The sequence below is a fragment of the Bacillus rossius genome, chromosome 5 (genome assembly GCF_032445375.1).
Source record: "Bacillus rossius redtenbacheri isolate Brsri chromosome 5, Brsri_v3, whole genome shotgun sequence".
Lineage (NCBI taxonomy): Eukaryota > Metazoa > Arthropoda > Insecta > Phasmatodea > Bacillidae > Bacillus > Bacillus rossius.
Window position 1 is genome coordinate 43,791,449 of NC_086333.1, and position 22,356 is coordinate 43,813,804.

At 39.2% G+C, this 22,356-nt stretch overlaps 1 protein-coding gene across 2 annotated transcripts in view; it reads right to left on the minus strand.

Annotated features, from left to right (window-relative positions):
- Positions 1-22,356, minus strand: part of LOC134531744 (5'-AMP-activated protein kinase subunit gamma-2) — an 810,162-nt gene that overhangs the window by 762,731 nt on the left and 25,075 nt on the right. For both annotated transcript variants that reach the window (XM_063367618.1, XM_063367616.1), the window contains exon 2: positions 20,483-21,300. In XM_063367618.1, coding sequence (XP_063223688.1) covers positions 20,483-21,250 — 768 coding nt within the window. In that variant the 5' untranslated portion in view covers positions 21,251-21,300. The remainder of the gene's footprint in view (positions 1-20,482; positions 21,301-22,356) is intronic.

The following is a 22,356-nucleotide window of genomic DNA, read 5'->3' on the forward strand; positions in this document are numbered from 1 at the left end:
TGGTAGTTAATACACCAACTCGCAAAATAATTAACAGAGCTATGAATTCACTATCGTGGCGCATATTTATTGTTAGCTCGAAAAATCTAAACTGATACCACAAAATATAAATATTTACAATGTCATGAGTGTAAAATCACTTACCGCTCCGGCTTGCAGCTAAAGCAAAGACGAGAAACTTGATCACAAAAGTGTTTAACTTATACGGGCCCTTTAATCGGAAGTAGCGGACCATACAGAAAAAAAATGCAACTATTATTGTAAGTAGATGAAGTATTAAAAAGTTAATAAATTGAACGCCATGATGCATTTAACTAAAATTATTTTCAAGGTTATTTCTTAAATGTTAAGCATGGGCAATATATATTTAATTTTTGTTTTTGAATAAAGCAATTTTGGTTGATAAAATTTATAATACAGATGTATTTCCTGCTTGTTATTACTTAATCCAGTTGTAGGAATAAGTCTCCGGAAGTATACATAATCTTTATTGAACACCACGACTGTTTATACAGCTAATTTTAAAATGGTTGATATTTTTTTGTAATACATGAAATATCGCCCATAATTACATATGTTAAAAAAAGGTTTGTAACATTATTTTTTTATGAAAATACACAAGTAAAATACTTGCACAACCATGGCTGGATGATCAAGTTATTTTATTACAAACTCAGAAATATAGTTAATTTTTTATTTATTTATTTCATATAAGGTACAAACATACGCATGCCATGGACACCCATTCGAGTTGTGCCTGTTTCTGCGCGTGTCAGCAGTGTTCCTCCTTTGGCATCGTGCGTGCGGCAGGTAGCGATGAACGCCGCGTGAAGTTAGTGAGCAGTATAGTTCCAAATTGGTTACCCCAACAAGCACGTGGTACTGTGGATAGGCATACCGACAGCAATATTTGAAAATTTCATCAACAAGTGTATCGTTTTCTTCACCGTTATCTTCCTCCCCACGCACGCACTCACAACCTGCCTCCCCTCCGACCAAGGGGTTGTTCCCCCACCCCGCTCCCTGAGCGGCGGGCTCCGGGCTGGCTTCACCAAGCTGCAGCACGAAACGGGTGGGAAAACTACCAATATTTTCAGAAACGGCGGAAAAGAAAACTCGGAATTTAAAGCGATGACTAGGTATAGGTTTTCAATACATTCAATTTATTCAGAGAAAATTACTTTTACTTTCATTCTCCCAAATAGTACAATATTGACCCGAATTTGGACATTTTATGATTTTTTTTTAATATTTTGATAAATTAAAATTTAAAAAATAATACTATATGCACAATTTTGGTAGTTTCTTCTCGTGGGAGAAAATTTTCAGATTCGTAATGTTGAAAATGTGTTATGTTCCAAAAAAAAATATTGTTCACTAACCTTTGGTGCTACGAGGGAGGCCCCTTAAGTTTCAATATTTCCGCAATAAAAAGCACTCCGTAATTCCGTAACTAAAACGCATACATCAGTGGTAATCATGGCAATTACGTAATACTTGGCAGCTCCGTCTGTTATGCCAGTAACTTTCAACTCGAACTACGCTTCAGATAATCTTTTAATTTTTTATCGCCTCTTACTCGACCGGAAAAAAAGCTATTAAAAGTGGCATAAGCATTTCAGGGCGTTGAGGTGTAAGGTAATCGTTCTGTTGTTGAGTTGGAACGAAATGAGATACTCAAGTCAGATAGCGGGTAAACAGATGCCCTCGTCCGACTCGCAACGCAAACATCTGCAAGCTTATCTCCCCGGAGCACCGGAAGCTTCTATCGAGGCATCGGAGTACGAGTCCCCGCGGTCAGGACAGCTGCAGAACCCTCGCACTGCGACCTCCGACCCGTCGTGCGTCGGTGAGTACGAGGAAGGCGTAAAGCATTGCACATTTTAAAATGGATGTCCACACAAATCTTCCATTAAATTTTCTCGACTTTTCATGACCAAAATTTCAAACTTCCCTGGCTATTTTTTTTATAAACAATTAACCTGTTTTGATATTTTCTCAAAGAGACGACTAAAATACATCCTCCACCATTCCCATAGCTGGCTTAGAATTATATATATATACACACATATATATCTTAGCATACGCCATTTTATAGTGTGCGTAACTTTTCACTAAAACACCTTCAAAATATTATTTCACAGTTTGGGTGAAGGAACATGGAATTTTCCCCTCAAATACTACTACTGGGGAATTAACATGACTTTTTTCAGGATTTCAAGTAAATTCCCTGACTTTCCCTGACCGAATACAACTTCCCTGACTTTGCAGAATGTGGACACCCGGTTTAATGGGGGAGACGAAGTAGAGATAGATTTATTTATTCGTCAAGACATGTTTGACATACATCACATATTGTTCAAGATTTTTAAATATATACGAACTTTAAAAATAGTAGAATTAGTAAAATTGATACAAGTCACATTATTTTGCAGATATAGCACAATGGTTAAAAATTCGGAACAATCCAAGATAAAGTAACTTTAAAGTAAAAATGAAAATACACAAAATACAACATGAAGACGAAACGAATCATTAAAACACTTAGGCTTCATCATTAACAAATAATAAAAAGGGGTCTAATTACAATACAGTTAAAGAGGGTGAGCCTGAATGCGACCGATCACGACAAAAGTTGAAAACCTTTATACGACTTATGGTTTAACGTGCTTTTATAAGTCTTTGAAGTTGGGCTGAACCAAATTTTTATTGGAAATAATAGAGAAAGTATTTCCGATGGAACACGGAGCGTCTGATGAATTCATACAACCACCGCGAATTTCGTAGCAACATTATTTCACGGGAATAATTGGGAGTAACAACATTATTTTCTACAAATTGTTGTGGCGTGTTTTTATCATCGAAAGGTTCGAAATGTGGACTAAGAATTATATGGCGCTAATGTGTTCGTTTTATTTTATTTTTATTTTTAATGATATATAAAGAATTTTGAGATAAAAACAAAATCTTGGTGTCAAATATCAGATGAAGTCAAAGTCTTGGGAAACAAAAACGTAAAAGTTTCCCCCAATACAAGAATTTTTCCCTAAAGATGTGAAATTGTAATCAATTATGAATTTCTGGTCAATTAAAAGGTCAATGATTGCTGGTTGTATCTGACTTGTGACGATAGTTAAATTTCAATTACCTAAATACTTTTAGTAAAGTCATTAAAAAAAGTGATTTTATTAACATCTTTAATATCGTAGTCAGTTTACTATAGCAGCAACACATACTGCTTGTGTAAACTGATAATGGAAAAATATTTTAAAGTGCAGAAAGATTACCGTTTCCGAAAGAATATTACGTCTAGTGTACACATAAAACAGTTCTTCCATAGAGGTTGATTTGTTAGTCGAGCGGTCGGAGAAGGTTCTCCAAGATGAGACACTGAAGGTAGCAAGTTCGAATCCACCTACCTAGGAGGCATTTTTAACCTATTCAAAAATGTGAAAGTCTCTTCATTATAACTAAAATAAAGCGATTTTTACAATAGCATAAGCCAATACTAAAAGAAAACTAAAATATGTCTCCCGACATTTGTAGTACGCCTCACAAGCAACACTAGCATACTCTAGAACACAACCAGTGAATCATCGTGCAGGAATACTAATACAGAAGACGACGGTGACCGACAAGCTCCTGATCATATGCATCATGCGGCGGACACGCCCGAACATGGCCGAATCCTTACGACTGGCAGCCACAACTGAGAAAGCCACCAAAACGTAGTCTCATAAGAAGAACATTACAACAAAATGAACTATTATACATTCTGTCCTCAAAAGAATGTCCCTGTTATAAATTTTAATAGTATCAACTGTAAGCGTTGTAGAGAGTGGGTTTATGGCCACAATTAAAGAGTACCTCCAACCGTTTTAGATAAGTGAATGCGCAAGTACTACTTTGTTTTCTCGCTTGCAGCGCGAAAGAATGGCTCTCTCCCAAATTAGTAGAGGGTTAACCTGTAAACTTAATTTGGCAACAGGATGGAGCCCCTCCCTATTGGAATCTCTTTGTACGAGAGTGGTTGAACGTCCAAGTCCCTGACCGTTGGATTGGTCGTAACGGTCGGGACGGCAGAGCTCTTTATCGCTGGCCTCCACGTTCAGCTGACATAACGCCATGCGATTATTTCCTTCGGGGCTTTATAAAAAAGATCGCGTCTGCGATCCGCCGCTACCTAATGATTTGCCGGAGTTGAGACACAAAATTGAAGAGGCCATTGCTTCCATTACTCCGAACTTGTCAACCAAAGTGTGGGAAGAATTGGTCTTTAGGTTGGATGAGTTCCGTATAACTAAATGTTCACATATATTGAACATTTGTAGGAAAAGCTATGTTGGTTTACCCTCAATTTGACGTATGATTGGTTGTAAATAGTCTAATTTAAACTGTTATAATATAGCAACGAAGCTGGTACATTCTTTTGTAGACACCTGTATACTACTTACGCATGAAAACAGTTTGCTCTACCTCTACCTCTGTCACGTCAGGTTGACAATAGGACAGGCCTCCGAGCAAACGGATGTCACATAGGCCGCTTACCCGGGATGTCCCACAAAACAGTTACGATCACAGACGGCAACGCCGACTGTTCTCGTCCCGCCCGGCGCTTGAGCGATGCCTCAACGCAAACGCAAACGCAAACGGTGCGACAGTAACTGGTCACGTGATTGCGATTAACGATCGCGTGACGTAGACTTCAAAACACAAATTCTATGGAACATTTTTCAGGTATGAAGCCAGTTGGACAGGCGAGGGACCTTAGATTCACTGATAAAAGAGTCGTAAGTCCGAATAATCAGCACTCGTGCATCTTAGAATTTTTCTCTGTGTTGTAAAAGTAAATGTGGTAGGTTAGGATAAATAACATTCTCTAGGTGATCGTTATGAAAATCAAAGTTAGGTTACGTTACGTCAGCAACATCTAAAATACTCTAAAATCGCACTTCGTTTTTACTCCGACTAAACTAAGTTTCAGGGTTAGAGGCTAGCTTCAGATGGGTTTGGAACTGTTCGAGAGTGGCTCAATTTAAATTAATATTAGGCTTAATGCGTAGCCTAAATGAACTATGCTTGACAAGAGGTGATAAAACTGTGAAAAATCAGGTTTGGGAGCGGTGATTAGCACTATGAGTATTGATAGGTTACAGATGTAGCATATTCAACACCTAAAACATTTTTTTTTTGTGTGTAGAATACTGCTCTAGTCTTTAGGAGACAAAAGTTAGAGGCAAGGTTTCGCTGTTTACGACATGCGCAGAAGCTGCAGGCCAGCCGACGGGACTTCTAACACAACAGCAGGCTCAAATACACTTGAGCACTAACTCGGAGCTCATAAATATAAAATAATGCTGAGGACTGGGATCGTACTCGTGACACCTCATTACATATGAACGACGTGTTACCGAACCCGGATGGAAGAAAAATATTTTATGTTATAAATTTAAATACAATCCATCCCTTACAGTTTTCAATTTTTAACTGAATGCACAGGAGAAACACCATTCCTTACAGTTTACAAATTTAAATTGAATGCACAAAAGAAATTTACTGAAACGAGAGATTCGTAACGTGTGATTTCAAACATTTTGTGTTCGGACGACACGTACTTAGAAAACCAGGATTCGTTCCGGGGAATTTTACTTTTTACACTAACATGAGTTGCTCGCCTTAAATAGTGCTGACAAAACAGAATCTCCTTTGTGCGGCTATCTCAGAAAACACTTCAAATTTGTTATTACCATTGCACCATACTCCCGATAGGCAGCGTTGCTTCATCCAGAAAATCGAACTTTTATCTCCGCTGCAGGTGCTGTATAAACTCGAACTCAAGACAACACGCAAACATACCGAACAATATGAGCGTACGCATAATTTAATTTTGGGAAAAAAAGGGGGAGGGGTGAATACAACTCAAATTATTTCTCATTTCCTTTCTGTGTATGCCCTTGTATATATACATACATTATGTTAGTCAAATTTTTCACAGCTGATTGGCTCGAGAATTTTAAAAAAAAAAGCCCTGAAACTGACGAGGTAATTCCCGCATGTATGTGATGACAATGTGATGTCATCGCCGCGTGGTCAGGGCAGACTAGGAGATGTGATACTGTAGTGGTACACCACTGCCTTCTCAAGAATGGAGACGAAGGAACAACACAACACCCAGGCTTTTTGAACCTTGAAAAAAAATTTTCAAGTGAAAAATTCCGACCTGGTCGGTTACCAGCCAGAAGATATAACCACTATGCCAACATTAGAATGAAATAAAAATTATTTTAATTAATATATTAATAAATCCTCCTTATTCCGGAGACTTTGTGGGAGGAGGCTTACAAACTATCTGCGCGAAGTGGGATTCGAACCCATGTTTCCACGGTTATAGGTTAAGTAAACTGACCGCAATGAAACAACATGGTTGGTCCAAAGAAAAGATGAAGGAAACATAAAACGCTTACATGTACTTACGTCACGGCGTCACCATCACTGTAAAACAAATAGTGTGATTTTACACTATATATGTGACAGCGGGGTTTCCACTAACGTCAGTTTATTTTTACACCTACATTATTCGTGTATCACTAAGGAGTGTTTAATAAAAAAACTATAAAAAGTGTAAAAGATAAATGCTATGATTAGGTAAGATTGCCAATCTGTTGGCGCAGTTTTACTCCGTAGTATATAAGTTGATATGTAATGTACGTGTAACTATCAATATGTTCGTTAATTTTATGTACACTATATAGTAAATATACAAAAAAATGTATAACATTGTACTTTTTCAACCAAAATTATCACACATTAGGCTAGTTGATCTACAATGTAGACCGTAAAACTACTTTTAATTATATCACCATTTAATTAATAAACAAATACTTATATTGAACTGAGTGAAGTGGTGGGACATCGAACTCACGAATAACGTCGGTCTCGTCTTAACCATTGTAGACGCTGATCAGTAATCTATATAAATAGTACAATAGTTCGCAGTAAAAAGCATGTACACTTCATTACCAGTAATGTCAAACTCCAAGCACACTCATCAGTAATCATATTTAAGCATGCAATAAAACATACGTTTAAAAAACTACACCAAATACTAGGCTGAACGAAGTAACTAACACGTACATAGTAATTAGTTATATCCCGATATTAAATAATTTAAGTATACGCAGAAACCAAAATTAACATTTAAAGAACTTAAAATATATTTAGGATTGAAATATATGTTAAGTTATTATCCAAAGGTCTTCATTTAAATTTAATTTTAATAACCATTGATACTAAAATCTTTTTGAGGGTAAAAATTATTTTTAGCATACATAATAAGTTGAACTGGGTGTTACCAAATTGGATTTTACTAAAATTATTGTCTCACACACGTAGCTATATATCTATCGTACCAAACACTGATAATACACAATATTTCTGACGTATCATTAAGTTACTCTATTTCCGTAATAAATACCACTCCGTTACCCCGCAACTACAGGTATAAATCAGTAAAAATTACGGGAAATACGTAATACTTGGCAGCACTGCATTACACATTAACCAACTATTTACTTTATTTAAAAATTATAAATACATATAATAAAATTTTAGTCTCTATGTTTCACCATCACGCGAAAACTGCTAAACGAATTTCCATGAAAAATTTTAAAATGCAAGGTTTTTGTCCAATTTTACACAACAGGCTATATGCAATTACAATGCTTCACTCTTACGACAGTGAAAAAAAAAGTTATGGTTATTAGACATACATAAATAAAGTTAAAAACAAAATTATATTTTAACAATTTTCCGAAAGCTAATAAAGCTGGAGGTAAAAAACGTTTATACATACTCACGCAGTGTTTTGTTTAACATTTTACGAATTTTTGCCGCTATGATGGTGAAAATAGGGTATTTTTGGTTTAATAATAAAAAAATCATATCTCCAAACAAATCAAGTGGGAAGTTATAAACTGAAGAATAGCTCACCAAAGAAAGTTAAATTTTGGTAAGTAATTAACAAATATAAAAAACCTATAACTTCCCTTTTCCCCATTTTTCTGAAATTCTATTTCCAGGCACGAGATAAAATGGGCATTACTAACACACGTAAGAAATTACCTTTTTGTTTTACTCTTATTAATTTTAAATTTCTGATAAGGTGAAAGAGGCGTTTTAAAAAAGATAAATATATGTCGATATTCACTGTAGTAAAAGATGGTTAAATAAATATTATAAATATATGTTTGAATTTAAAGATCATTGCAATAGTTTTGAAATTTTTACCCCTTAAGTGGGTCAAAGCGTTATCAGTTTGATTATACTACAGCAACGGGTATCACCAAATCCAAAAAAGTGAGAGGTATGAACTTTCACATACACATTATAAACTGAAAATATTTTTTTTTTCTTTTTGTTCCAGACTCAGTGGGAAAAGGGAGTAGCGATGAGAATTACTTTAGTTTGATTTCATGAAGTCTATGCCTGTGAATCCTGAAATACGGAACATAAAAAACTTGATATATGTCATGCACGTCCTATTAATATTTAAATGTGAAGCCTACAAATATATAAATTTGAAAGTTTGTATGTTGATACTCAATCACGTCTTTACTACTGAACCGATTTTTCTAAAATTTATAACACAGAGAGCCCATGTACTGGATCAACACACATGCTATTTAAAACATTATTTTGGACATATGCTATTGTTGTATGTCACAACAGAAAAACTGAAGAATGGACAAAGAAAAATGAATAAAAAACACACAGAAAACAAGGCCAAAATAAGCAGATGTCAAATGTTACAAGTACAGACAGCCCAGAGAATTCCATGGAAGGAAATGGTCACAATATCACAACACAAGACGATCACAGTGGGCTAACAATGACGACACAGTTGCAACAAGAACATTAAATACATATAAACAACAACCTTGGGCAACGCAGAGACAAACAGAGGAAACTAACGATAACACTATTAGATAATCTGAACAACAATACCATAGAGTGACGCTCAGCCGAACCCTGCGATGAAATCAAATAGATACTCTGCAACACGACAGCACAGGCGAACACATTATGTTTTCTATGACGTCCAGTGTTAACCAGCAATGGTGTATGTCCATAATAACATCGTGAACCAATCTTCCCCATTGCAATAATCTCAAAGAACGTACACATGTTATTTCTTAACACGGAATTCCACCCCTGAGGAGTCTGTTCTGGCTGCCGCTAACAACTGAGTGATCTGCAAGCAGCAAGCGATTTGGCGTTTCTCTGCCGAGCGGACTACAAGAGGAAGTCATCTATTTTGCTGAATTAAGAGGGAAAGTGCCCCAAAGAAAGAACTTCGAAGTGTTGCATTGCAGATTGCATTCTTAATACTACAGAACCTAACACCCAGTGTGTGCCCTGGGGTTCCTTCTCGCCGTCAGACCTCTCCGACGAACGTCACGACGTCAAGGATCAACGAGCGAAGGCTGTCCTGTGTTTCTTGATATCACCGTAACCCCCGGGGTACACACACGCTCATTCCTTCACTTGTGCAAGGGATCACGATGCGTTTGTGTTGGACAAACTCGTGATTGTCCTAAGCTGGTTGAGACGTCAGTACGTCAACAGTGACTACATTACTTTATCTCCAGCTGACACAGCATGCACACACATTGCAACACACCAATCAAGCTCCTTAGGCCTGCAATTGTCTTCACATTCGAATAGCGCCTGGGATTGGTTATTGAGTAATCAATACCCATGTAAGTATATTACAGCAGACTTGTGGTAGCATATGCGATACAGATCATCTCAATACCACAGTGACATAACAAAATGACTAACAAGTAAATTTGGGGTCGCCGATTTAGACGTACCTTTAGAGTAAAGAAATCCCAATAACATGCTACCCTGTAAAGGATAAAAACCCAACTCTCAATAGTTTTCGAGAAAAAGACGATCGAAAAAGAGGCACAATTTATAAACACGTAACGTTGAATTCGGAATTGCTAAGGCAGCGTGGCCCAGCAGTTAAAGCATCCAACTACCAAGCAGACGACTCGGCTTCGGTCACACACTGTATTTTTTTAAAGAATTTTCATCGAAACGTGAACATTCATATTTATTTGAACCCTATAGACAACAGTATTTGGAAACAATTCAGGTCCCTGTACTCTAACCATATTCCTAGCGCACGAATGGACACTGCCAGTCATTTATTTGGGAACGGATTTTGGTGTCCTATCAGTTGCCGACATGTTGCCCAAATTCCATATATATTTGATTTCATGGATATCGGGCGACGTACCAAACGTATTGGTGTGCTAAATGTAACTTTATGATAGCAAACCTATCCTGGAATAAATTTTGTACTCTTTGACATAACAAATCACTACTTTAAAAGTATTTGAGAATATTTGAAAGGCAGGCGGATCAATTTTTGTGCAATGATGTTGCTATCTCTAGTTTTGTTGCCGTAACAATTGTATCGATGATTGCGAAACGTCAGCTAGAATGCGTTTAAAAAAACCTATTAAGTGTTGCCGATTTGATTCCTAACTGGGATTCGGTTTGGACACGTTCTGGATTACGCGAGTTAGGTTACAGTCGTATCCTTACAAGGCAGTCCGTTAACTTTGGGCACTTACACACGGGCGACTTACTATCGAAGCGACTGAGCGACAGAAAGTCGCGGCTTCAGGCGACAGTCACTTGCTCTTGCACATGAGCGTCCCTTCTGTCGCAGTATCAATATGGATTTCGCTTGTTCGGAACGCACGCACTAAAATAAAAATAAACTAAGACAGCAAAGGATGCGTCCGCAGTAAATCGGCAACTTATTAAAAAATCTTATGATAAATAAAATGTTTTGTCTTTCTATTTCTTCTCTTCTACACATTGTTCATTCCAGTTTGAGATACATCTGCTCACAACTTTGTTTTCAAATTTCTATCACTAATATTAAATGCACAATTTTCTACCTCTGAAATTAACAGTTCCGATACTATATGCAGTATCGAATGCTGTGTCGATGCAATACGAGGTGAGTACGGCTCGCGGCAGTCGCTGCGACAGTTGCGTCGCCCTTGTGAAGGGACAGAATTAAAAACACGTGTTTCATTGTCCTTGGCAATCGCTCAACGACTGTCTGGACGCGGCGACTCGCGACAGAAATGGAACCAGTTGTGTCATTTTAGTCGCAGCGACAAAAAGAAAGTAGCTCCGTGTGATGTATCAATTTCAAAGCACTGGTTCCAACAGTGCGGCAGAGCGACAGAAAGTCGCCCATGCGTTAAGGGCCCTTACCCGAACGTCTTGGAACAACGCCAATAGTTTTGGTGTGGTTGGGAATGAAAAGATAAGGGTTTCCCTTACGCCTACGTCAAGAGACCTCAAGACAGTCGGGACCCCGTCGCGCTCAAGTGGCGGCGAGTTGCCCGCGCTCCAAACGTGTGTCGCGTCGCTCGGGCTGCGGTCGTCCCGTCGCCCGACGTGCGCGCGTGCGAGACTTCTCCCAGCAAACCAGCAATGTGTGAATTTACTTTCGATGCACGACTTTACCTTGAAACTATCAACGACGACAGTGAGAACAAAGCACAAGAAAAATACTTAAGTGCAAAACTGCAGTTTCAGTGAAAAATATTCACAAAAATTACATTGGAAACTTTTGAAAACCAGGTTGAAAACAAAAAAAAAAAAAACCAGTAGGTACACTTTTGGAAATTTTCTGTCTTTTCAACGGAGAATTCACCTCAAATGTACGAGAGTTCTTCATAATTTCAGATAACTGGTTCCTTCGTAGAAACTACGCCGTATTTCAAATTATTAGTTCAGATTTTCGGTATAAACAGGGTAAATACACACGTGGAAGGCATAAGTGTGTTTCTCGTAACCAAAAACGCAAGCGTACCTGGTGGGGAACGAACCACCCACCCGGTCGCCGGCCAGCATGTCTAAGGTCGGCATTCCAAGAGACAAAAATAAGGGTTCAGGTGTATGCTAGACAGGTACCCTAACCATACTCCTACTGCCCGATAGGACAAGGACAGGCCCTGATTTTTAGGCAATCGATTTTAATGTCCTATCTTTTGCCAAAATTATGCGGATGCGCAGAGTGTAGTAGCAGTAGTGATTTTTTTCACTTTTTTCGTAGATTTCGTCCAGATGACGGAATCGCATTTGGCGCCATTAACTCGTATTTAGACATTTTTCATACATTTTGTAACACTTCAATGGTCATTACAAGAAATAATAGCAACTTTAAATCAGTTTCTAGCCTCGTGCAGGGCACAATTTATTAAAACGATTGCTTTTTTCGTTACCTAACAGGGACTGGGTTTGGAAACGTTTGGAATACGGACTGCGAGTTAGGTTACGGTTGTATCCCTACAATGTAGTGCTTATTCACTACCTTACCCGAATGTCTTGGAATATCGCCCTGAGACCCCTTGCGAACGGACCACTCGGTCGCCGCGTGAATCAACAAGCTACAGAGAAGCGCGACAGAGGAAAGAAGTTTGGTCACAAAGCAAGCAATATAGTCGCAACTCAATGCTAAACTAACACTTTTATTTTATTTGGAAATAAGCGAACTGTGCGGTATTTATAAGTAACCTAACTTAAAAGTCGTATTTTCGAAAGTAAATGGTGGCAACATTGATTTGTTTGTGGTTGTACATTGCTGTGAATATTCGCCGTATATGTTTAAGATTATTCATTTTGCAAAACGGTAAACAAAAACGCTAGGTTAAAATGGCTTATATTTTGTTTCGAAAATTATCAACTGCATAGCCACAAAGTATAAGTTTTGAAAATCATAACATCAGTTTTAACTGTAAAAAAAATACACACGTGCCCAATTCTAAACAAGTGCACATGACAGCCATGCTTATTTCATTGCTGCCAACATAATTTAATATTATGAAAAATTATTCCACTCCACTACTCCGCCACTCCGTAGATACAGCATCTCATATATTCTGAAATAAAAATTCTGTCAAATTAATTTTGTTTTATTTAATTTATTACGTTAAAGACATTTCTATGTTTTATTTATATTCAAAGCTTAATTTTTGGTGTTTGCATTTCTCAACCGCACAGCTTTTTTAGTGGCCATATTCCTGAGTTGGGTCATGGAATCCAGCAAGGAAGCTCTTCTCGTTCTCCTCGTACGTCGTCGGCGTCGTCGCAGGCAACAGCGATCATTATGGATGCACGCAATCACATCAGAACGGTTGCCTAGTGTACAGTTACATCCAAACACAGATACAATATCGTGGGAAAAATCTTTTACACAAGAAAAACACATCCAATTACCGACTTTCGCGAGCAAGACGCTACATAGAATGTTCTTTTGGCATTCTTGCAAATTTAATAAATGGCGCTTTCTCCACAGGCCGCTGAAAGTAAAAGGTAAAATACATACTCGCACACACTAAAAAACAAAGTTTTAAAATCAGAAGCTTGATCTATACTAAAAATTCAAAAGTCCTTCGCATAACAATTTAAAAAATATAATTCTTAAACGGTTTTGTTATAAAATAAATCTTTTATCCACCTGAAAAATTAAGTGAGTGTATATATTTATTAAAACTGTTTGGAATTAATTATATACATTTCTTTAAATTGTAAGATATTAGCAATGCTCAAATTGCGTGAGCAAAGCCACGGGATTTAAAGCTAGTGTATGTATGTGAATATATATACATACATAATGTATATATAATTAAAAATAAGCTAACACAGTGCGTTCACAAGGAACGTACTGATATTTTAGTAAAGAGCTAGAAACCTTTTTAAAGACAGAAACTACACAATTAAAGGAAGTAGTCTCTGTTTATATTTAATTATTTAACGTAGGACCATAAACTGAAGATATGTAACCAAAATGCATGTTGTCAAAACTCTGCTGCATATTGAAGTTTCATACCTTCGGGCACCATTGCCGCTCAACTCGGGACTTTTACGTAACTTTTGCTAACCATTCGTCAGTTTCCTTACCTGTCCTGAACGTTCCGTCAGTTTCCATACTTTTGCCGGCCATTCCGCCAGTTTCCTTACCTATGTGCTGACCGTTCCGTCAGTTTCCATACTTTCGCTGACCACTCCGTCGATTTCCCTTTCGTGAACGTTCCGTCAGTTTTCTTACTTTTTCCGTGACCGATAAAGTGTGTATCCGTAATTTTTCGCGACTTTGTGTTACCATTCAGTCTGGTTTCTTTTTTTTTTTTTCCTTGCCATTCCGTTAGGTTTCCCTACTTTTTTCGTGGCCCATGGACACCCTGAATATCGGAAAAAGTCACCTGTTCTCGCCGAGTCGTCCTGGGAACAATCGCGTGACGCAAGACTCCTAACATTAGCCGCGGCGGCGGGCTCGCGGACAGTGCGGCGAGCCCCGCCTCTCACCGGGGGGCTATAACGAGGTGCCGGGCGAAGGTAGCGCGGCAGGAGGGGTTGCCCCTGGCAACTGCCCAACAGCCAGCCCGTGACCCGCGCGGACAGACGGGACGACGCTTCCACGCCGTGACGTCAGCCCGAAACTTGGCGACTAGGCGAGTCGAGTTGGGAGGAGGGGGGTGACGCGGGAGGAGAAAAAAAAATTTGAAAAGGAGGAACTGCCAGCTTGAGCTGTTAAATAATAAAAAAAAAAAAACAGTGGTTTCGCACGGAGGCTCTGACTTTGTGCCGAGGATGATGACTCTCGAGGTCTGCATAAAACAAGTTTTCACCGAGCGAGCGCATCTTAATTAACCTTACAAAACCGGCATTCAGAGCGCCGCGGCAGGCAACAACAGTTGATTCGAACTCATGTTCCGGAATCTCAACCCATTCATCCTCCTCCCGCATTGGTTTGTGAATCTCCCCTCAGCCTGTTTTAACTCAACCACACTTCAAATTCACTGAACATCCTTCGTCACATCACGTGCTATTCCTCGGTCTGGAACTCTTAGCAGGCCCGCAGTTCGATGCCCGGATCTGGCAGTCGGACCACGAAGCCCTTAACTGCTGTTATCACAGAAAAGTTGCAGCTTAGTCATTCAGCGGTGCTGTCTGAACCATGGAGGAGAAACTCTAATTGCCAAGATTGAGACCAAGTTTTTTTTTATAGTAGTTCCGGGCCCACCCGCTAGAATAGTAGCTTTCATAACATATTTTTAACATAGCTACGTTGATTGTGAGAAGTAACGCGTAAGCTTTTATCAGGCAAGCAAACCAGTGAAAATCAATTCATTTTATTTTGGTAGCCACATATTATGTGGTGTGGCGTATCATAAATTTTGCATCTCCTACTCATTTATATAGAACATGTTTTTTTTTCTTACAAAATAGTATTAAGTGTTTTTTTGCCCAGTTTAAATCTGTTTTACTAAGCAATTAGTCATCAAGTAGTTAAATTAACATTATAAACCTAACACTTTGGATTAGAACCTCCCATCCAAGTTCTTTTTGCTAGTAGTTATGGGCCCACCCGACAGATAGCGTCACATGTCGCACATAACATGGTTTCAGTTTCCATTTAAGAGTCGCACACATATATCTCCCGCCTTGTTCTATGGTCTTAACAAGCTACAGGCTCGTCAACCGAGCGCATCTTCGACTTTGTAGAAGACGAGTGTGGCGCCGGCTCACACGCCATATTGGTTAGTTCATTTCCGCGTCATTACTATTATATTAGGGTTTTTTTTTCCCTTGTAAATATATTCCAAAAGCTCTCTTGCACTTTTTGGATCACCAATTCTCTCAATCTGTTAAAGGTAACGCAAGTAATCATAATTATTAAGGTGGCCTCCTGGTCGAGCGCACGAACTCCAAAACCACTATGGCGCTAAGGGCGAAACTGGCTCGCCCATCACACGCCTCCTCACCCCTACGCGCCAGGCCCCAAACTGGCGTGCAGTCCTCTCGTCGGTAACGCGCCTCTATGGGACGTGTAGCGGTGACTATATCATTTAATATTAAAGATAAAGGCTCCATGCATGTTCTTATGCCACTTACAAAACTGTGTGTTAAATTTTTCATACCTAAAAACCGTGAAAATAGCAGTTTTTTTTTTCACTGTCCAAAAAATACAGTTTAGACGAAACCATGGAACAAAATTTGTACAGAAACATGCAATGGTTCTTAAATGCTATTCGTAATCAGACACCTTAACATCTGCGTGGATTTTTTAATTCTAACAGATAAAAAAATTAGCAAATATCTGTTGAGAAAGTTTAAGACGTAATATACAACACAAGACAAGAAATGTATCGTGATAAATTTACAGGAAAAGCCCTCAAATTATAGTATTGAAAATGAAATGAAACAAAAATGACGAGTGAAGCCAAGCCGTATAGTTATTTTTTTTTTAAATCACTATGTGACAGCGGAATATTAACTAAGCGCGCATTTTCATTGCAACCGAGTACAGAACGATTTTGTGGTTTCAGACTTCCTAGCTACCACCCTGTGTTTTTTTATGTATAAAATCTTAGCTCCCGGTATACGGCATTTGGTAGGAGTCATTTCGTGAAAATGGAACTGAAATCGAACGAAAATGTGACAAATATGGAGGACCCACAAATATGGAGGAGCAACAATCGCGTATATAGTCACTTTCGTAAAAATTAGGGTACATACCAAACGTATTGGTGTGCCAAATGAAACTATAATAGTAAAACTACCCCAGAATATAGTTTGTAAACTAAAATATTCATAGTAAAAAGTAATCTCAAGTTTTAAAATACCTAAGAAATCTAGTATTACGAGTATCCTATATATAGTTACGCTCATCACTGACTTAATGATCGCGTAACAATGTAAGCTATATAAATTTTATTGCTCTTTGCTAACCTGTTCCTCCTAGCATTGCTGCAAAGTACGTAGCATAAAGATATTATTTTGAGTACATTTTGGTGTTGGTTAAGCCATTTTCCTGCATATCATCGGTAAGTTAAGTATCTTAAATATATGATTCTGTGTGTTGGTTGATTTGTATAATTCTGTGTGTGAAATATTATGTGTTTGACCATTATCTTCCCGTATGTCGTTCTGTGTTTGAATGATTAAATGTCATAAGGTAGATGAATGGTCTTTCCTTTTTTTTGTTGGTATAATCTTAATATGTAATGAAATATGAAATACATATTTTATTGTTCAAAATATCTTCACACGACCAGCTGTATGTAGCTTTGCCATCCTTGACTAGGCGGGCCCCTTAATTTGAGTCATTGAGAAGGGGGGAAGGGAGGCTGCATTGACTGGTACTATACCAGCAGCTTCAATTCCACTAATGAGATTTATTCGCAGTGCACCTCCGTTTTGGAAGTCCTTCACTGTGTCAATTTTTTTTTTCAAGAGTCGATGTTAAAAGAGGAGGGAAAACTGATCTTGGAACAGCCTGCTGCCTTGGGTTTCTCATTTTCCCAACTTGTCAGGATAAATCTCTACGCAGTCTTCATGGGTCGGAAAAACGAAGGGGGGTTGCCAAATGTGTGTTGAGTTTGGTGAAAGAGACACAAATGCTACATTCTCTTCAGCATATGTTGACAGAACTTCATTAGTAAAGTGAGAATTCAAATTGTCCGCAATAAATACTTTTAGCATGTGGGAAAAATAACAGATGAAACCAGTCATTGAAGCATTGAGCTTCCATTCTGCCATGACTTGGTCGGTTGTAACGGGTTTCTCTACTGAAATAAGGTTCAGAGCAGCAAGGACTGCCTTTTGTAACAATTTCTTCCCTGGGTCGACTGTCAAATTACATTCATCATAATTTAATGTGTGTGTAGGTGGCACATTTTCAACGGTATTTGTCAAATTATTAAAGTACTCTTTCACAGGTTATCTCGAAAGATTTGCGCTTGCTTGTGAAATGTTTGGTGGAATCCTCTGTGAAAGTTGGTTCCAGTGGCGTTTCACGAAACCTCGGATCCAATCGTGACCTGGTATATTGTTCTTAAATTTTGTTATGGTCATTCATTTTTTTTTATTCAAATAGCTTTTAGTGTACATATGGACATCCATCATTGATAAGGGAAAACCCCAGTCCCCACATTTCTCACAGTCCCCACACTTTGTTTCCACTTCTGAAAGTACAGTTTGACCTCCTGGCTGGTAAATGATTTTACCACGGAACCTGTTGTACAGTGTGCCACATGGTATCTTATAGTGTTGGGAAGCTTTCTTGTTGGGCAAAATTTGAATTTCCTATGTTCTGATCAGCTTATTCTACAGTTTCATCACTGTAACATTTATAGCTGCAGGAACCTGCCTTTGTCTTGTAGGTACACAGCATTGTTGGCAGTCAATTTATAACCTCAAATTCTGTATCAAATTGACCGAAATTATTAAATATTTATATAGGTTATTTATGTCTTGCATAGAAGCTTTGTTTACACCATGCCTTGCCTTGGTACAAATTTTGCAGCTAGGCTTTTTGGTTGAACCTAAATGTTTTTACAAAACATTACTACAACAACTAGCACCACAGATTTACTTTAAGCAACAGTTATATCGACGTATATTTTGTAGAAAATGATTGGAATCTGGTGCAGTTTTGTTCATATAAGCGAGTAGTTCTGGTGGTGGTACATACAATGTTGGTAAACTGACTTTACCACTCGAACAACACATAGGTACAAGCAGTTTCGCCCTTAAATTTCCTTGCGTGACAATACTAGCATATTTGATCCATTTCTTCGATGACAATATTTGGATATTCATTGTATTGTTTTTGAGGATCATAATGGAACGCTTGAAGCTCTAAACTCTAGATTTGAAGTGCATCAGCTCGTTGTTGGCGTAAAGCGGCCATTCTTTCTTTGTTTCTTTCATTTTTCCTCTTCACGTTGATAAGCTGATTACGACTTCAAATTGCTCTTACTCTAGCTCGCGTTTCGTTATTAATGTTTGCTCTTTGCTCTTCATTTTGATTTTCTCTAATTTTTTTTTACTCGTTCACAAGTTTTTCTAGGCCGTTCTTCTGTTTCATTTAGATGTGCTACTTTTTGCTTTTTAGCATTCACATGAGGTTGCGTAAACACTTTCTTACGCCTTGGCATTGTATATAAAATAAACGTGAATAAAAATTGATTTTCCGATTGACACCACAGTAAAACTAACCAAAATTCATTGAGTTCCAGCTTATAAACTGTTAAAAATAGAAATTTCCAGTACCAGAACACTCTAGAAGATTCATATACTTTGTTCTTTACAATGATCTAGAACAGAGGGTTCCCTCCCCCCCCCCCCCCAAAACACTATGACTCACCCCCCTAACCTAATGATGCGCCCCCCCCCCCCCGGAAGTTTTTATGCCATTTTCTCAATGATTTACTCAATTATTTTATAATATTATACTTTTTTAGTATTATATTTTATCACATTTCGTATTAATTAAAACTGATTTTCTAATAATTTTGGTCATATCAGGTAATATTTCCATCCTTAACCGACAGATGCCAAACTGCTTTTGTTGAGGAAAGTGCGGGGTTGCCAATTTGATTTACAAGATCCCTTTCAATTATCAAAGCACCAGAAACGTATTTTCACACTAGAAGCTATAATTATGTAAATAATATATACATTTTTCTCGTCTTTTAACCACCCCCCCCCCCCCCCAAATTTTAATGACTCAGTCTGCGTCGTTACCCCCCCCCCCCCCCCCCCCCCCTTGTGGGCACCCCTGATCTAGAAATACATTTGACTTTGTTCACTTTTCACTTTTAATTCCCGTTGATCTTCGTTCGATTGTAACCAGAATAAAACTGACGAAAATTCACTGAGTTTCAGATTATATACCATCAACAATCGAAATTTCCAGTACCAAAATACTCAAGAAGATTCAGATATTATTAATTTCAGAAATCCAAGAAATTTCACGAAAATCAAACCGTTTGTATGCGTATATTTGAATATTCTAGATCATTCTTGATTACTATAGAATATTCTAAAATGTTTGGAAGCATTCTGGATAATGACCGACCATTCTGAATCATTTTAGGGTCTCTGAATTAAATTTGATTATTCAATATAATTCTGGGATATTAAAGAATATTCTAGATGATCATAAATCACCTCATATCATTTTAACAATTTTGAATATTAGATCGTTCTAGAGAATTCTATAACATTTTTGCGAAATATAGAATTTTTAGAAAAGTCTATGTGATAAAAAAAGGATAGACATATCGATTTTAAGAATTTTGCCACCCACAACCACCCCTTCCGACCCCAACTCCCTTACTCACAGCAGGTGACCAAGGGGTATTTACCACCACAACGGGGAGTAGATTCCAGTTGGTGGTGATAGAGAAAACCCTGTACGTACGTACACACACTTGTTTTATACTTCATGTCTATTAAGTACGATGTCCACTGGAATGTAGGCACACATACAAGGTTCAGTGGACGAACAGACTGAAAGGTTTGAAACGGTGCACGTATCATCTGGCTTTCACGCCGGCCGCCGCTGGTTGCACAACGAGCGCGCGGCGGGGGTCCTTACCTTCTTCTTGAGCTCCGAGCCGGGGGCGGAGACGTCCTGGCGCATCACCCACACCTCCTCCGAGGAGTCGTAGTCGATGGTGGAGCTGGACGACGCCTGCGACTTCATCTCGACGAGCGAGCTGTCGAAGAAGCGGCGGTCGAGGTGCGGCGACGGCAGCGGGCAGCCGCGCGTCCACGTGAGGTAGGGGTCGTGGAGGGGCGCAGGGGAGGGCGAGCGCCGCGACAGGCCGCTCATGGTGTTGCGGCGACGCAAGGGCGGGGGAGCCGGCGAGGCCACCGTGCGCACCTCGAACCTGCGGCCCTGGTGGCTGGTGACCACGGACACGGAGGGGTCGTCTTCTTCTTCCTTGGCCAGCGAGGAGGAGGAGGGCTCTTCCTCCGCCTCGGCCTCCTCCTTGGTCGGCGAGGGCTGCTCCTGCGGCGGCTCTTCCTCCTCCTCTTCCTCATCGTCCTCGAGGGCGCCGACAACCTCGACCTCCTCCTCGCAGCACTCGGACAGCCGCCGGCCCTCCATGATGGTCTGCAGGTAGGTGGAGCGCAGCTCCGTCTTGGGCAGGCGGTCCACGTGGTGCAGGAAGAACTGCTCGAACCACGCGATGTCGTCGTCCGAGCTGTCGCCGTGCAGCAGCTCCTTCAAGGCCACCAGCGAGCTGATGGTGTTGTAGCTCGTCTCGGGCGCCAGCTTGCTCTCCAGGTCGTCGTCGTCGTCCTCGTCATCGCCGTCGCCGTGCTCGCGCGGCTCGGCGGCGGGGTCCGTGGCTTCCATGGCGGAGGGGGCAGCCCCGCCTGCGGCCGCGGGGGAGGGCTAAGGCACTCCTGCAACACACACGCACCAACTGCACACCTCTGCTTTCCGGATAAGCATTTCGGGCCAAAATTTGCCAACGATTTATACTTTCACAGAAACAGAAAAAATCAATTTTACTTTCCATCTTTTATAAATTCAGAACCAAATCAAACAAACATTATTAGTCTTTCTTTGCCACCTAACGGCTCAATTAACATTATTATGAGAGTTGGGTACGACCCAAGCCACCCTTTACCAACTAAGAGACACCAAAACAATTTTTTTTATATAGATTTCTACCAATCTGCAGAAAAAAAATTGTACAGCGTTTATCAACGTATCTTAAATTATGTAAACGTAATTTTTTTTTCTGAAAAAGACGTTGTAAGGTACATTTTTCCAGTAAACCTTTCGAACGGAAAATTTTATTATGGAACGTTTTCCACTCTCAACTCTAACCACAACTATATGAAAGAATTATGATTTTATCTATGACAGACACCAAAGTCATTCATAACGAATAAGGAACGAATGAGATATAAGACCAGGTTTAAAAACAACGCAAGGATTGCAACGACCAACACGCAACGACGCAACACGCAACCGACGCAAGAATCTCACGGCTTCATAAAGCATGAACGTCACAGGGCGCCACCAACCCTTCAACTCAACATTGTAAAAAAGTAGAACACTAATTTACTGTGCGGGCTTCGTTTATAATTCATGTTATCATAAAAACATCTGTAACTGTGAATAATTTGGTTTAAAAGAGTTATTTTCTAACACTGAGCCAAAGAGTTTAACTTGATACATCTTCCACCAATGCGTTCAGGTTGACACACATTAAGTTCAATAACGACTTTTTCAAATAGCCGTTTATAAACTATGCAAGATGCAAAACTGCAACGCAAAGCTTCGGCCAACATTCGACTTATTACGTTTCGGCTTTAGTTACTGCCTTCCATGCACATAACGCCTGAATCTTCAACAGTTTCCAGAATACTTCACTTCAAATACGGAAGATAGAAATGCAAGACGAAACGCAAGTTGGAATTTAGCCAAATTTTTGCGTTGCGTTTTTGCGA